The sequence below is a fragment of the Denticeps clupeoides genome, chromosome 11 (genome assembly GCF_900700375.1).
Source record: "Denticeps clupeoides chromosome 11, fDenClu1.1, whole genome shotgun sequence".
In the NCBI taxonomy this organism is placed as follows: Eukaryota; Metazoa; Chordata; class Actinopteri; order Clupeiformes; family Denticipitidae; genus Denticeps; species Denticeps clupeoides.
In genome coordinates this window covers 13,992,448-14,010,213 of record NC_041717.1, presented here as the reverse complement: position 1 = coordinate 14,010,213, position 17,766 = coordinate 13,992,448, and the positions used below count along the sequence as shown (strand labels likewise).

At 43.5% G+C, this 17,766-nt stretch overlaps 1 protein-coding gene across 2 annotated transcripts in view; it reads left to right on the top strand.

The window, feature by feature from the left end:
* taok3a (TAO kinase 3a) overlaps positions 1–17,395 on the top strand; it is a 37,947-nt gene extending 20,552 nt beyond the window's left edge. The window contains exons 3-20 of one of the 2 annotated variants that reach the window (XM_028997299.1): positions 269–340; positions 1,344–1,445; positions 1,530–1,575; positions 2,089–2,185; positions 2,961–3,074; positions 3,568–3,659; positions 3,916–4,009; positions 4,742–4,823; positions 6,302–6,469; positions 7,425–7,616; positions 10,069–10,206; positions 12,062–12,298; positions 12,832–12,960; positions 13,328–13,531; positions 14,707–14,946; positions 15,100–15,312; positions 16,230–16,412; positions 17,015–17,395. In XM_028997299.1, the coding sequence (XP_028853132.1) occupies positions 269–340; positions 1,344–1,445; positions 1,530–1,575; positions 2,089–2,185; positions 2,961–3,074; positions 3,568–3,659; positions 3,916–4,009; positions 4,742–4,823; positions 6,302–6,469; positions 7,425–7,616; positions 10,069–10,206; positions 12,062–12,298; positions 12,832–12,960; positions 13,328–13,531; positions 14,707–14,946; positions 15,100–15,312; positions 16,230–16,412; positions 17,015–17,176 (2,565 nt within the window). In that variant the 3' untranslated portion in view covers positions 17,177–17,395. Of the gene's footprint in view, positions 1–268; positions 341–1,343; positions 1,446–1,529; positions 1,576–2,088; positions 2,186–2,960; positions 3,075–3,567; positions 3,660–3,915; positions 4,010–4,741; positions 4,824–6,301; positions 6,470–7,424; positions 7,617–10,068; positions 10,207–11,423; positions 11,680–12,061; positions 12,299–12,831; positions 12,961–13,327; positions 13,532–14,706; positions 14,947–15,099; positions 15,313–16,229; positions 16,413–17,014 lie in introns of those variants that run through there. The other variant, XM_028997300.1, reaches the window with a different exon arrangement.
* The last annotated feature ends 371 nt before the right edge of the window (positions 17,396–17,766 follow it).

Here is a 17,766-nt window from a genome sequence, read left to right as displayed (position 1 = left end):
ACCACAGCAGAAGACAACATTTTGCAGCACCATCCTCTATTATTTTTTGGAACTAGTTAGTTAGTGTAAGTTACATATGTTCCTGAATAATAATAAATAAAACTGTGATGCCATTTTTAAAATAATTAGGTCACTCATTCCATGCTCGGAACCCCACAGTTACTGATACTGTGCTTTGGCTCCATGTCAGGAATGTGCTTCACCAATAATTTAATAGGCCGTGCTAATTTTCTTCTATTCTCTTCTGTGCTATGTTCGTTTCCCACAGGCCCGAAACTCCTACTCCAACGAGGTGGTGGCCATTAAGAAGATGTCTTACAATGGAAAACAAACTGCAGAGGTGGGAGTCTTGCGAGTTTTGCGGTGCTTAAAAACTTAATAAAAACATAATACATAACACAGTTGACCATATAAATTGCAGGATACACAGAATGCAATACATTCTGTAAATAAAGCACTTAATTATGTCATATTTTGCCATGCATTTTATTTATATAATGTATTCATCTTCAAATTTCAGTTGTGCTGTTTTTAATGTTCCTCAATCCATCTGAATTCTTTTTTTTTTTTTTTTTACCAGTAGCTTAAATGTCTTTGTTCACTTGTGGTTTTCCATCCCCCTGGTGTACGTTAAAAATGCAACTTATATATTCTTATACATTTTTAAGAGTAAAAACTGAGCATCTCTAATGAACACTCCATTCACCCCTAACCCGGAATAGCTGAAGGAGTTTTATCTTTTTTTTCGGTAATCCTTAAATCCTTAGTAAAGGAAGTGCCACAGTGCCACTCTTTCTCCGTTTCTCAGATTAACGGTTAGTTTTCAGTTAATTACTGTTTTACAATAATTTTAGCCCCAAGAGGATGTCTGAAGATTAGCTAAAAAGGAAATTTTTGGATGTATTTTGGATGAAACACTAGCAGGGACTCTTGAGAGGAAGTACCCAGTAGGGATTCCTTTTGGGACCTTTTTTGTTTGGATTTCATTTGTGTTAAATATGCTATTTATTAGTATATTTATACAGCCGACCTGGCCGGTTCTGCTTCGGCTCATTTGATGCGACGGTGCAGGCTAGTTTTTAAGTTCCTTCAGGCTGAAAGCGCCTGTTGCTAGTAAATGAACCCTGGGTGGAAACGCAAAGGTTAAATGACGATGGTAGCAGCACAGACGCAACCTGGCCTCACATTTTTCAAGCTTGTACAGATGTCTCTGGAATTTTCCCCCGTCGAGACATTCACCACGCCGATCTGAAGGCCGCGGCCCGTATGCTTGACATTGTTGTTGCTGTCAGCAGAGGTCAGTCCCAGAGCAGGTTATTCAAGGTGTCTCCTCTCCTTGGCAGAAATGGCAGGACATAATCAAAGAGGTGAAGTTTCTGGAACAGCTGCGCCACCCAAACACCATCGAGTACAAAGGATGCTACCTGAAGGACAACACTGCCTGGGTATGTGTGAACTGTCACATTCCCATGTTTTTTTTTTTTTGTTTTGTTTTTTGTGAGTTTTTCTGATTTTATTTGCTTGTTTAGTTGGTGATGGAGTACTGTCTGGGCTCTGCTTCTGACCTGTTAGAGGGTAAGTTATATGTTAATTGTCAAGTTTGTCCAAATGAACACACATAATTTGTTTTTGTACACTTTGCAACTACAAGAGCAGTCACACAAATATAACCACAATAAACAGTAATAAATATCCAATATCAGCAATGCTTTTTAATTATTGCATCTTAATTATACATTTCATTTTATAATGTGGTATTAGTGTTGTTACACATTAACATGATTTCCTTTTAACACACAAATGTAGTAGTCAACACAAGACATTACACTTTACTGTGGATGGTGACAACACATTACCAGAAAATGAATTACCTATTAACTTTATTAACACATTGCCTTTTGACAGCCCTAATTTTAATGTATTGTTTTTACATAAATCCTTTTTTACATACATAATTTTGTCCTCCAGCACAATTTAGTTCTCCTGTCAATGCAAATTAGTAAGTGGTTTCCAGTTGTTTGGTGAAAGCAGGCTTGAAGAGAACATCTAGAAATCCGTAGAAACAACCTCTCCTCTCCTTTTGACCAGTTCATAAGAAACCACTGCAAGAAGTGGAAATTGCTGCCATTATCCATGGTGCCTTGCTTGGACTGGCCTACCTACATTCCCATAACATGATTCACAGGTGAGGATGCCTCCATCCACTTGGCTCTGCAGCCCAGAGGGTTTCTGGTGTTATCTTGTGAAGTTTTTTTGTGACTGGATCTGACACTTTTTATAGCTACAATTCTATAGAAATACTAGGTAATAGTAGAAATACTATAGGCTTGTAACCATTTTTTTGCTTAAACATCAACAAATGCAGCAAACAGTTAACAGATTGATTTTTAAAGGAAGGTATTTTTAAAGGGTTCCTACGGTCATTAAAAACATGGAAAAGAAAAATATAATTTTCCAGGCCTTGAAAAGTTTTGGAATACAAAATAAACACATGGACACATGAATGTGTAATGAAGTCCATGGTTCCCGTACAACAGCGGGACATAGTACCTTTGTGTTGCTTCCGTATTCTCAGCCTAAAAGTCATGTAAATTACAGCTGATGATCTATGCCCGAACCTGATTGGGGGCCAGCTTACTCAGGCTTGTGCTCACGCAAAACACTGTAATTTAAGTCAAGCTTTTCAGGGTTGTCATAAGCTTAGTTAAACAATATTCTGGCATATTTGAGTTTTGTTTTTCACATATGCACAGAAATTTCAGAGACCATATGGTCATGTAAATTCACCTAAGAGTAATTGAAAAGCCATGGACTTCTTTTGTAAAATGTGTAAGAACCCTGTTTGAAATAAGTTTATTTGATGTATATTTTAAATTCATAATTTCTTTAGTAAATGCATGTGAAGTCCCAGGGTTGAAACCCTTGTTTGACCTTCCTGATTTTACTGTTCTCCGGGGCAGAGATGTGAAAGCTGGTAATATCCTACTGACTGAGCCAGGGCAGGTTAAACTGGCCGACTTTGGCTCCGCCTCCATCGTTTCTCCAGCCAACTCCTTTGTGGGAACTCCTTACTGGTCAGTTTGTGTTTCCTCCCACTGCATTTACATTTACATTTATGGCATTTATCAGATGCCCTTATCCAGAGCGACTTACAGTCAGTAGTTACAGGTACAGTTCCCCCCTGGAGCAACTCAGGGTTAAGTGTCTTGCTCAGGGACACAATGGTAGTAAGTGGGATTTGAACCTGGGTCTTCTGGTTCATAGGCGAGTGTGTTACCCACTTGGCTACTACCAGCCCTACTACCCCACTGAATCAATGATTGTGGCCTGGGGGTGTTATACTTAACGAAACTGAAAAATAATAAGTTTAAATTTAAATAGATATGATGATTTAAATCAATTGAAATTGGCAGACTATATAAAAATGAATGTAAATTGTTTTCATGTTTTTTTTTTTGTTTTTTTTTTTACAATTTAATTGATGTCAATATTAATTCAGTTTATGTGATTTTACCTATTTTTATATCTAAATGTATTTAAATGAGCTGTGTATGCATTCTGTGCTAGGATGGCTCCTGAGGTGATCTTGGCGATGGACGAGGGTCAGTATGAGGGGAAGGTGGATATCTGGTCACTGGGCATCACCTGTATCGAGCTGGGTGAGTGAAGCTCTGCAGGGCTAGGGTGATCATTGTATGTTAATCACACACAAAAATGCAAGTGTGTATAACACACCATATCTTTACTTTCTTAAACAAAAACACATAAAGATAAGATATGGGTGTTCCGAAAGCACTACTTAAATCCAACAGTCTAGTGGGAGCTGGTCAAGCTTCTGACATGGCCACACACAGAGACACATGCTTATCTTCTGTAAGTGACATGTAAATAATCCTCTCTCCCTACACACCACAGCGGAGCGCAAGCCCCCCCTGTTCAACATGAACGCAATGAGTGCCTTATATCACATTGCCCAGAACGACTCTCCCGCCCTGCAGTCCAATGACTGGTAAGCCTGGTCAGCCCTAACTACAACCACCCCCACCCGCTCCTCTCCAACCTCGGCCTAAAGCCCTTTATGTAATTGGCTCCATTCAGCAGCAGCACAGCCTCAGATGGGCTTAGGGGACTTTGAGCCCCATCCCATGATCCGTTTCATTTTATCGTGGTGCACGTAGACCACACAGCAGTGGCAGTAAAACGCTACTGTGAAAAAGTCCTTTAGGAATAAATGGACAATGCGGTTGCCTGAGTGAACTGAGCCTGGTTGGTGTTGAAGTAAAGGAGAAACGGGGCTTCACAACTAATGGGGGGAGGGTCATTGTATATTTTAGATTATACACAACAGTATCAAGCACGCATCATATCAAGTATCAAACCGATATTGTTACTATAACTCAGGGTTCCTCAACTCATGGGTGATTTTGAAGCCTTCTTTTTCCAATTAGAATCAGTACTTCACAAACTGGAGAACTGAAATCAAGTCTTGGATTTGGATTCAAGGTTCAGAGTTGAAGATCCATGTTGTAGTCTGTTTATTTTCATCTAAATATTAAATTTGTATGGGTAATTAGGAATTTATCTGCAGGTTTTCTCCTTCAAACTATCTTTTAAATTATCAGAAGGTGTCACCCCTAATCCTTTGGTAGACTTTGAGGTCTCTGCTGTGGTAGTAAGATGGTGGGGTGTGGAGATTGTAAAGTTATAATTTTGTTTGACTCTAATGTATTTTCTTATGTAGGTCGGACCCTTTCCGGAACTTTGTCGACTACTGCCTGCAAAAAAATCCTCAGGACAGACCCTCCTCCGCAGAGCTACTGAGAGTAAGGGCCCTTCTCTGCATAATTTGGCCATGTTTATTTATTTATTACAAATTTGTGACTAGTAGATAAATACAATATTTAATATATGTTGTAACAGGTTGCTTGATTAGATTTGTGTACTGCTAGTCTTGATCCTCAGGGGTTAGTAGAATTGAAAAAATATGGGTTGTGGGGGGGTGTTAATCTCATTCATTCATCATCTGACACACTGAACTCTTATGTGCAACCTGTGACCTTTTGGACTGGTTTTGATGGGCCTGCTTTGTATTTGATTCTGATTTACAGAAGAAGAACAGGAGGTGGATATGACATAATCTTATTTTGTCTTTATGCAGAGTGTGTGTGCGCAAACTAGCTGCCTGATCTTTTTGTTTGTTTGTCGGTCCGACAGGCAATCCTATTTGATCACTAAGAGTTTTATGTTCTTGGTTGTCACGCTCTCGAGGGTGACCAGAGTTTTACTGCCACACCTGATCGTTGAGTGACGACCACCTTAGCCCCTGCCCCCACCCTCAATAAAACTTTACATTAGCTGCTAATCTGGATTTGACCTTTCGAAGCCTTTCTTTTGTGCTCCCACAGGGGAGGAAAATAATGACGCCCCACATAAGGAGGTGAAATAAAGGGGGGCGTAGCACTCAGTATAAGACTGGCAGCTGCTGGGGAGATGAAGTATGGGAATAACCGTGGCCATGGGAGTTGGCGGTCAGCAATTCGATTGTGTAATTTGCCCCTATTTTGGCAGATAATCCCCAAAGATTAGTTTTCTCCAGGCCCGTTCATTTGTTGTTGCCCATTTGAAGGAGTTAAACACGGTTAAACTCCTGCGTCCCGCCGAGAGCGCACAGAAGCCTGAAAACTGCCCACACGCGCACACACACACACACACACCCTCCCTCCGAGACTCTGGCCCCCTTGTGGTGAAATTAGGTTCGATCAGAAGCCCTTTTTTATTTGATAGATGGAGAGCGATTGTGTCTATTGCCTCTCAGCAGGCACGGGAGCGAGGATGAAGCAGCGTAGAGGCGCCCTCTAGTGAACACTGGCCTGTCTGGAGAGTGACGTAATTTCTAACACATCCTGAGTAACACAATAGGGCATGCAGCACAAGATGATCTCCGCTTTCATTCTAGTTTCGCTGGAAGCCAAAATAACCCCGGTCTGCGTCGCAAGGTTAAACGCGAACACGCAGGCCTACAGTGTGGAAAAAAATATATAAACACTATTAGATTCCACTTTTGTAGACGTGACGAGCAGCAGGTTTTAACGGCGTGTTTTTTTTTTTTTTTTTTGATGATATACACTGGGCATGCTCAGTTACTGGCACTCTCTGTTCTCCTTAAGGATGTTTGAACAGGATCGTTCTAGACTTTTACCTGCCCAGACACCTGTGCCGACTTCCCGGTGCAGCCGAGAGGATTGTGGGTACCTGACCTGTCTCCTGTCCCTTTCACTACTTCATCTCTCTGTTCATCCAGCATGAATTTGTGCGGCGGGAGCGGCCCCCCCGGGTCCTCATCGACCTCATCCAGCGGACCAAGGATGCGGTACGAGAGCTGGACAACCTGCAGTATCGAAAGATGAAGAAGATCCTGTACCAGGAGAAACACAACGGTCTGATGGGAGAGTCCCAGGAAGAAGAGGAGGTGAGGCTGGGAGGGCGACCAGAGGTGGGAGGGAGCACCAACAGGGAATTATGCGCGTTTAAAGCGTCTGATCTTTTTACCTGTCAAAGTTGAGGAGCCTGGTTTTGGGGAACACTAATATCAGGAATCCACAGTAACAAACCAACCCCTACCTCTTATTAACTTTTGAGATAAAGGCCATTTCAGACCAGTCTGTTCCCCTTATTTAGTATAATGTGGTACAGTAGAACAATGAACAAATAATTTACTATAGGACATTTATGGTCTGTCAAATTGTGTTAACCAAGAAGAACTTTCAGGAGGTATTTTTCTATTTCAGTACAGGTCTATGGAGCAGTGCGTTCTGGGAAAAGTACTGGCAGGTTGTAGACTATTGCTAACGTGCCATTGCACGTGGTGAAGCATATATATCCACGTATATGTTGTGTTGTTTAGGCTAAAGGGCATTTTCGGTGGTTTCACAAATCAGAAAATCTTGATTTATTTGAGGATTGTGGACACAGAATATTTTAAGTTTGATGTGATATATATGTAGTTCTTAGATGATGGACTTACAAAGATGCAAATTTTCAGAGATCAAGCGAGCAGCATTTTCATTTGTTGGCTTGAGCATTTGAAATCATTTGAATAACCACCATTAGTATTCAAATCATACCCCGGAATACCCCAACTCCCTAAAACCCTGGTGCTGCACTGCCAGTTCTCAATTTAGTACAAACTCAGTACAAATTTAAGTCCGTTTCACACGCCCCACCAAAACCCCATACTACTGTGCTTTTGACATCCCCAGTTACTCACCAGCAAACAAATGTACACAAATGATTTAAGGTTGCATGAAACCACACCCCTCCCTAGAAACAATAGCATGAATGAATAGCTTTCATTAATGGGTTTTCATTGGCCAAGAGTCTGATAGGAATTATTGTTGTTGTTGTTTTTTTTTTTTTTTCCTCAGGATGGCGAGCAGGCCAGTTGTAAGATGAACAGTCTGGGAAGCAACCACTCCATCCCGAGCACGTCAGTAAGCACTGGCAGCCAGAGCAGCAGCGTAAACAGCATGCAGGAGGTGCTGGACGAGAGCTGCTCGGACGTCACTACCATGCACCACTACGACACCACGCCCGAGCCCCCTGCTCATGCCAAAAAGGTCCGTCAAAGGTCCTCACCGGCATGCGCTTAACCCCTCACTGACATGCACTGGATTGCAAGAACGATGACATTAACCCCTTTTTTGGTGACCAGTTTCAATATTTATCAAAAGAAAAACTATACAAATTATTGTAAATTAAACCTGAGATTCCTTGACTTCATGAAAACACAGTTTCACTACAGCCCCCATTCACAAGACCCACAAAAAGGGTTACATGACATTATATACACGTTACATTCTTAAATGCAGGTAGGCCCCTATTGCATAGTCTATGCTCAGATACAAAATCTAGATCAGCTAGTGTCAGCGTCATTTTGCCCCTTTTTTTCCTTCTTTCATTCAGCACCTTATTAAAGTTATTAAAATAGCTTAGTGAATAGTTCTCTTCTAACGTAAAGCTGGAAGCCATGAGTGGCTTTTTTTTATTTTTTTGTGAGATGCTGCACAATGTTGTTGGTGACTATTATACACTAGTTCGGTAAACAACTTTCTTGACCACGTAATCATTTTCGCTTTTGTTTGACTTGGCTAAGAAAAACCGTTTCTCCGACAACACTTGGTTTTACGTTTTATTGTAGAGCTATTTGCCACCTGCCTCCCATTTTTAGAAAACCTGACCTTTTGTATTTCTCCCTGCAGTTTTTTTTTTTGTTGCACATTGGCACACCCGTGTTAGCTTGTGTCGGCCACATTTTTACATCTGATGTCCTCTGATATGGACTGGACCAACGAAGCTGATTTTTTAAAAATGTGGTCTAGTTATTGTTCCGTTTGCGGGAGAAAGTACTGGATGTAAGAATATTCCGTGTAGTTGTAAAGGAGTTTTCAGATGTTCCATTTGCCAGAGGGCCAGGCTGAAAGGTCATTCTCAGGCCAGTCTCATAAGCGTTCACTCTCTTCTGCCTGGATCTAGATTCTCACTCTTAAATTTGTTCTAAAGCAGGATCCCGTTTCTATGTAAATGAGAGACGAGCAGTTTTGCCAAGAGCTAGACTGAAATATTCCAAGGAGGGGGGAAAAAAGGTTCCCTTTAATCCCTTCACAGAGTGATGCGGTTATCACAACTCTGTGTACCGAATCGAGGGGTAGGAAGTTCAGCTCTTCTAGCAGCAGGCTGAGCTAATATGGAGATCACTGTGCTCGCCTTGGGGGCTCTCAGGGCCTATTTCCTATTTCGGGCATTACAATAGGTGTTCTGCTTCCCCTTTTTAACCAATATTTTTATCATGGGGTAAACATAATAATCTTATTTAAAGGTCTAAAGGCTGTGAAACGACGTTGGTCGAATGATTGCCTGAGACGCGCAATATATTGTTCACGGATCATGTATGAGGAGAGCACGTGTAGGCTCACTGGACAAGGAAGTGCTCAGGACAGACGTGTCAACGTAACCACAAATTAAGCGCGTGTTCCTACATACTTACAAATTAGCATGCTTCAAATTACCGCTTACACATATGGACACGCGTGCGGAGACGTCTTAGGACACCTATAATTACCTCGCCTGTGCTGCAGCATACCTACAAATTAGGTACACAGACACACTCTTAACATTCTTAGACATTCCAGATGGTCTTAAAATTGCTGTGTGTGCAAAGATACACAGCGAGCTTATATTTTTCTGGGTTAAAAATGTTATAATGCTGTTGTGTTCTCCCGTAAGTGTTGCCGTAAACTTGCATTCACCTGAGAGAACAAAGTCCCCTTTCAACTCAACTTTTCCTCTTCCCCCCTGCATTTGTTATAGCCACAAACATGCTCCCCGTCCCAGAAAGCAGGAGGATGGCTGTCATTCCTCCTTTCATGCTGGTGACAGCGATGACGCACGGCAACCCGTGAAGCTGCTCTGTGATGGCAGACGGCAACGTGGCATGCCGCATGGGCTGCTGGGGCACGCAAAAAAGACATGATGCGCCGCTGCTCTAGTTTCGCATCGAAAACCGGGACCGTGTCTGTCGCTGTAGCCGCATCTGTAGCACAAATGGAACATGAACCGAAGGCCCTCTTTGTGCGTGCAAATCTTAACTTTGAAAAACATACACACACACAACAAATATATGTAAGCAGCGCCCTGTTTACATATATGAATATGTAAATGTAACCCTTCATTCTGTCGTACCTCACCAGAGCCCAGTTGTGGCCTGGCTGATAAATTATTAGCAAGACTTGCAGATCTCACTTGCAATGGACTGTGTGTGTGTGTGTGTGTGTGTGTGTGAGAGAGTGGGACATTGCATCACTGTTGTGTATAAACACCTCATATTTGCTGTGTTGTTTTTTCCTGCTCGGTGTCAAACTAAATTGGCACCTTTTGGTGACTATCATATTCTGTCTTTATCGCCTTCCACCTAACACACACACTAATTATCAGATGCTGTATTGTACTCATTAACTGTTAATTAAAGTGGACATTTGATCTGCATTTTGATCTGTCGCCTTCCTTCTGCAGGATCATCAGTACATTAGGGACGAAGGCGCAGGCCACCTAGAGCACAGGCCCGAGGCGCGGGCGTCCGCCTCCGACAAGGGCCAGGCACACAACTACAGGAGCCGAGAGCGCTTTGCCACCATCAAGTCGGCCTCTCTGGTGAGTCGCGATGCCACCAAGCGTGCCACCTTCACCTCCCTCCTGCCCTCATCGTGCCCACCTCGCCGCCCATCTCTTCCACGTTTTCCCCCTCCCTCTCCATCCCTGCGCCTCTCGAACCCCTTCTGTCCTTCCTCCTCTTACAGCCCGTTTCTGTTTTTGGAAAGAGTTTGGGGGGGGGGGCACATTTTTTTCTGTTGGTTGTCAAGGCAACTCGCTGCTCTCCTGTTACGCAGCTTCTCTCTTCTTCCTCTAGCCGCCTGCTAGCATAAATGGAGGCACTGCGACTTTGGGTGGGGAAATCATGCCGTAGTCGTCTGGCGGCGCGTCACTCAAGCGCCTTAAGGTTTCGCTGATGGTGACATCATTTTGTTTGTAGGCTGCGGATTGGTTTTTCTCTTTGGAAGGCGCCTTACATGTTTGCAGGTAAAAGAAGTGTCTGGAAAGTAGCGTTTGCCCAGATGGGGGGGGGAAACAAAGACGCAGAGACTGAGCGTTGTGGTTATGTAGTGAAGCTGGAAGAGGTGACATCATCTCAGCCGCCTGCAATTGGCCGGTGTTTGAGTGCCCTCTATGGGCAGACAGGTGCATCACACTGTGTCTGAAAAGCGTCGTTTCATCTCGGACGCAGAAAAGGGTCTTTATCAGTGACTACTTGTTATTCCAAGGGGCGAGCAATCAAGCCAAGAGTTGTACAACAATTTCCTGCTCGGTTTTAGACCCACACCTTACATTTGGACTGATGCCGGTCTCTCTGAACAGCAAAAGTAGTCAGTTATCAGCCCAGAGAAGCTCATCTGCTAACAGGAAGAGTGAGGTGATAGTGGGAGGCGTGTTGCAAAACTCTCCAAAAGATGAAGAAGTTTAGCGACTCTCTTCTTACCGGCAGCATTTTCTTGTTCTGAGCGTGAGCCTAAATAACAAGCTTGCATGTAAAAGTGCTACAATGGCCTGGATACATTTCACTGGGGACCTCTGTGTGGTAACCTTTGACCTGGAAGCACTCACCTGCTCCTTTATTCCTCCCTGGCCTTTTCTGTTACTCGAATCACATGGTATGATCCAGCTGGGCAGTGTGTTTGGGCACTGAGGCTGTTGGATTGGTACCGTTACAGAAGGGGCATTGATTCGTCGCGATTAAGAAATCGGCCTCTCTCTCTATGAGAGGCTCATGTGACCCCTTCACTGAATGCCGCTTAGCTGAGGGGGAGAGAGAGAGAGAGAGAGAGAGAGAGAGAGAAAAAAGGCATCTAGAGAGAGGGGGAGAAGGATATGGCCTCTGAGGCTCGATCGCCCGGCCTCTGGGCTCCTGTATGTCAGAGTGCAGACCTCCGGTCATAGGATGTAGCGCTGCGCTCTACTTCTACGCTCTCGCGCCGCTCGCACTTCGCCAACATGCTGGGCCTCAGGAGCTCGGGAGGGAGTTACGAGAAACTCAGCGATTATGTCGAGCCCGAAAACCCATTTTTCCAGGTTTGTGGTTGATGTCAATGCTCTTTTATTATTATTATTATAATTATTTTATTGTGAAGGACTCTTTGCAAAATTAATTGTTTTAGAACAGTGGTTATTAGTTTGAACTTTTTGGAACTGTGCCTGTTCTATAGATGCATGTTTATTTACCAAAGTTGCAGTATAGCTAGTTATTGTTAACAATACTGTGTTCTTTAGCGTTCACCATACTTTTTATGTTGTTTGACATGGCTGTCCGTTATTATATTTCAGAAAAATAAAAGCAGTGTGGGTGAAATCACAAGTTTCATTCATTAATTACTTGTCATTTTTAGTTCCACATAATTCTGTATTCCTGCTAAATAAATACACAAGGTCATTGATGCTTGTTCCCTGGGCCCAGGTTACGCGGCAGATCCACGAGCATGAGCAGGAGAACGAGCTCCGGGAGCAGATGTCGGGCTACAAGCGGATGCGGCGGCAGCACCAGAAGCAGCTCATCGCCCTGGAGAACAAACTGAAGGCCGAGATGGACGAGCACCGGCTCAAGCTGCAGAAGGAGGTGGAGACACAGGCCAACAACGCGTACATCGAGCTGGAGAAGCTGGCCAAGAAGCATGCCATCCACACCGAGAAAGAGGTGAGACTTCGTTTTAAGTGACGCAATTGCAGCACAGCAAATGGAACACACAACGAAATGTGTCCTCTGCTTTTGGTGAATAGTGGGCATTAGTAGTGGAGCACGGTACTTTGTCCAGTAGCACCAAAGTGGCCTTACATTTACATTTTACATTTTACAGCATTTATCAGATGCCCTTTTCCAGAACGACTTACAATCAGTAGTTACAGGGACCGTCCTCCCCTGGAGACATTCAGGGTTAAGTGTCTTATTAGGGACACAATGGTAGTAAGTGGGGTTTGAACCTGGGTCTTCTGGTTCATAGGCGAGTGTGTTACCCACTAGGCTACTACCACCCTTACGTCTTCTAATTATGGGTCTGGTTCCTTACCTACTAGGCCCGTTCTTCCTTCACCCTTAGGAAGTCATAAACTGACAAATTACTGTAAATGTGTTGACATCAACAGTTTTGAATCTTTCTACATCTATTTAGAGGAAATGTAAAGTGAAATATTGGCTAAAGTCATCACCGCTGTGTTTGTGTGCATTGTCAGATGAAGACTGCTGCTGCAGATGAAAAGAAATTCCAGCAGCAAATCATGACCCAACAGAAGAAGGAGCTGACCACCTTCCTAGATAGCCAGAAGAAGCAGTATAAGCTCTGCAAGGAGAAGATTAAAGAGGTATCCTGTCCCGCTCTCCTCTGGCCGCCCGCAGCTGGTGGCGAGAAAGCGCTCTCCCATCAAAACACACAGATGATGCAATGTGCATTGAAAGATGGCGGCTTCGGTCATGAATTTCTTCCTCTGTGCATTTAGCATGGCATGGGTTGGCATTAATGAGGCCCTGCAGACAAAAAAGGCTCAGTGCTGAACTGATGCTTTCAAAATGTGGAGCTAGTCTGAGCAGCATATCAATAAAATGCTGTTCTGTGATGGGGGTATAAGGTCTGTGCTACCTGGTTTTACCACACAATTCTAATCTGCCTGGTAAAAATGTAAAAATGATAGAGAAAATTGTGATAAAATAATGCAGAGGTCCTGTCTGCAGGAGATGAATGAAGACCACAGCACACCCAAGAAAGAGAAGCAAGAGCGCCTTTCCAAACACAAGGAGAACATGCAGCACTCCCAGGCCGAGGAGGAGGCGCATCTCCTGAGCCAACAGAGGATGTACTACGACCGGAACTGCCGTGCCTTCAAACGCAAGATCATGGTGAAGAGGCATGAGCTGGAGCAGGAGCAGCTTCGGGAGGTGGGGACATGAGTAATTTTTTGTTGAGGGATGAAGTCATACTCATGAAATTGAAATGGATGATGCAGAACAGCATCTGGCATGAAGATAATAGAATATGTCAACATGTGGTTGTGAAGTGAGTTTCTCAGGGTTGGAGGATTTGGGAGTAAGGAATGTAAAAATGCACTAATCTCCCAATCTGATTGGTAATCTGGGAATGTTTGGCCTATTTGCCAGTCTGAGCGCACATATGGCCACCTGTTTGTTGCTCATCTAAATTGATATAAAGTCTTCAGAGATGTGACCCCCTCCCCAATTTAATCCACACCTATGCAGGTGTATATATAATACATATTTCATATTTTAATCTCAGTACTTGTGCTATAAAACACTTGATCTTGCAAAATGAACACACAGCGTGATGATAGCTGTATCATTACAGTACAGCAATGTTGGGTATATTGATGGCCGGTTGTATTTATTTAATTAGAAATCACTAAATAAATGTAAAAAGGGCAACTTTACTGCATTCAGTACCTCCCTTTGTTTCTCACACACACATTTTAACATTTAAAATTTAACCTTGATCCATCCGTACTGGATTCCAGCATATTGGCAATGGATCCATAGTGCAAGTATATTACTGTATATTACATATATTAATTGGAACTCCTTTTTATCACCATGTGCATTTATTACCCCGTGTACGTTTTTTATCTGCCGTTCATTTGAAGCAGCTGATTGCAGGTGGTTGAAAGTGCAAGTGCTCCCGCTGATAATGTTAGGTTGAAGTTAATTTGAACTTGAACTTCGTTTGCTTTGAAAACCCAAGCATCAGCAGTTCAGTTCACTTCACTGTTCATGTTGCGTTTGACGTTTCACATTCAGTGTTACACATTACACTGTTGTTATATCTTTTGTTAGAAATATATCACGGTCTAGGTCACAACCAGAAAATGTCAGGGATGGGTGGCTGGGGTCACATAAGTCCATATTTTGTGAGAGCATTGGGTATAGTTATTATTTTTATATTATTTTAATAATTTGTTTTTTTGTTCATGGAAGTAATCAACAAATTAGAATCATTTATTTCAAATTAGAAAGCACTGGTTAGTAAATAAAGTGTTCATCATTTGTTAGTAGATGAGTACATAATAGGTGCCCTGCACGTGTGCATATTATGTGTAACGCAGGAGCTGAATAAGAAGAAGACCCACAAGGAGATGGAGCACGCCATGCTGATCCGCCACGATGAGTCCACACAGGAGCTGGAGCACCGGCAGCTGAGGACGCTGCAGAAGCTGCGCATGGACCTCATCCGCCTGCAGCACCAGACGGAGCTCGAGAACCAGATTGAGTACAACAACCGGCGCGAGCGTGAGCTGCACCGCAAACATGTCCTGGAGCTTCGGCAGCAGCCCAAGAACCTCAAGGTGAGTGGCTGTTTTTGCATCTGAAGCCCGGTTTCGCATCAGCACAACAGAAATCGAAATCCTTCCTTGAATAAGCATGTATTCATTATGGTTTATTCATTCATTTACAGCTACTGCACAGTTTGCATGTATAACCTTGTTATTTATTCCCAGGCCATGGAGTTGCAAATCAAGAAGCAGTTTCAGGACACTTGTAAAGTTCAGACCAAGCAGTATAAAGCACTGAGGCACCACCAGCTGGAGGTGACTCCCAAGAACGAGCACAAGACAGTTCTGAAGGCCCTCAAGGACGAACAAACACGCAAGCTGGCCATCCTGGCAGAGCAGTATGAGCAGAGCATCAACGAGATGATGGCCTCCCAGGCGGTATGGGAAATACGAATTGTCCTGCAACTCCTAAACGGGTGGGGGTGGGGGTTCTGATGACTGGTGTAAGAGTTTTTTCTCCTTCCTCTTCTCCAGGGTCTTACAGGTCCATTGATTTTCTGTCTCTACTTACGTGACCTGTATGATAGTGAAGCAATAACTTTATAAAAATGCAGACGGTGTAGTTACCTCTAGGTTACATCATTACAACAGTCCCTAGCCCATGCTGTTGTTTTTGCCAGACTGGAGCCTGTCTGGTAATTGATGTAAACTGACACCCACCTGGCCCCCGGACCTCTGAGAATAAACCACACGCCACAACTAAGAATACATAGAAGTGTATATAAAGATAAATTACAAAAAGCTGCATCCCATGCACATCAGGCCACATATCTCTCCAGCATAACTATATCTATTTATTTACGCATGAATTGTTATTTACGCATGAATTGACTGAAGTTTCTACATTTTAATTTTCATATGCCAATGAAAAAAAAATAAATCTTAAAATTCCAGTACATTTTTATTGCTCTTAAATTCAATATTACAAAATAATGTCAGAGGTAGCATTCCATTAAAAAATTTAAAAAGCCAGAATTGCCATCACTGTTGGGTTCAAGGTGTGAAGCTGAGGGTTCACATCAATTCAGTTGCGACTCTTTGGAAAATAGTTTAATGCAACTTGTGGCATTTGGATCATTTTAACATTTTACATTTTAAATTGCAGTTTTTGATGATACTTTAAAATGCATACTTCCCCGATTATAGATGAGTAATGGCTGGAAGATAATCTGGGAATAAGTGACCGCTCTAATTTCTGAAGACCTTTAGTTCCAAGTGTAAAAAGGGGTGCTAGATGGGGTTATATCCTACTGTGTGTGTGTGTGTGTGTGTGCACGTGTGTGCGCGACCCACAGCTGCGTCTGGATGAGGCTCAGGAGGCCGAGTGCCAGGCTCTGAGACACCAGCTGCAGCAGGAGATGGAGCTGCTCAACGCGTACCAGAGCAAGATCAAGATGCAGACGGAGGCGCAGCACGAGCGCGAGCTGCAGAAGCTGGAGCAGAAGGTGTCGCTCCGCAGAGCCCACCTGGAACAAAAGGTGCTCCCACCACTCCACACACCACCACCTCCTGCACCGCAGCGGCACGCGTTAGGGGCCGCGGCGTTGCCCGAAGGGGAAAAAAAGATAGCTGTGGCGGTCATCACCGACCGTAACCCAGATGTTGTGTACGTATTCGTATACATACAATATATTATGTGGTGGTGACAAGGTTCTGATGCCAGTGGAAATGGAAAAAGGTGCTGAATGTATAGTCACAGTATACACAATCAAATCAGAAAAAGAGGGAAATGATTGGATACTGTAAGCAAAGTACAAGTGTCACAGCAACGAAAGGAAGGAAGGAAGAAAGAAAGAACATGTACGGGCATCGCTCGGAACCAGTATTACACCTGTTGCCCTGCAACACACGCCTGCAGTAAGTTTCCACAAAGTGCCACCTTCACAATGCAAATACGAGCTCGCAATAAAATTCTGCTGGCCACACACACACAGGGAGTGTCGTACAAAGAAAAATCTGATCCGTTTGTTCGGCATGACTTGCAGTAAAACAGAGGGCGTGTCGGTCGGCGTGTTTTATTTGGCCCCGTCCAGACGGTCATCGAGGCCTTTAACCCAGACCACTGCTGCTTGGGTTTCAGATCGAAGAGGAGCTGGCCTCCCTTCAGAAGGAGAGAACTGAGAGAATCAAGCATCTTCTGGAACGGCAGGACCGAGAGCTGGACACGTTCGACATGGAGAGCGTCCGCCTCGGCTTCGGCAACCTTGGTGCTTTAGACTACCCCAAGGACGACTACAGATGAGACGAGACTCGGAGCGCAGATGGCGTGTCCTCGTCGTCCTCTCCTGAAAAGGACTGGGTCTTTCTTCTGATTTCCTCTTTATTTTGCTACTGACATCACTTCCGGACTAGTGCCTGTACTGTCGTTAATCATCAGGGCCCTCTTTTCGTCACTCCACAACAAATGCTGGATGAATCAATCCTTAGTTGTCATTTTTATATATAAAAAAAAAAAAAAAAAACAGAAAAAGTTATCAGCGTTTCTTTTTTTTTTTTTTTTTTTTGCAACGGTACAATTTAAGACAACAGAAAAAGCAATACAGAATTTGTGTTGCTCAGAGCACATTTAGTCTTTCTCTTTTCTTTTTTTATTCCCCTTCCCTTCCCCCCTTCCGATCTGGAAAGCGGTGTTTGTGAAACTGTGCAGCAGCTTTACCCTCGCGCTGCTTTACATCTTTGGTATTTATTCAAGACAAACAGTTTTATGTCGGAGGGGCGGCGTTTAGACGGGAGGAAAACGTTTGAATGCAGTACCTGTACATACCCTACGCTGCACCATTGTTGGGGGGGGGGGGGGTTTGCTGCGGGGTGGGTGGTGGTTTTGCTGCGCGT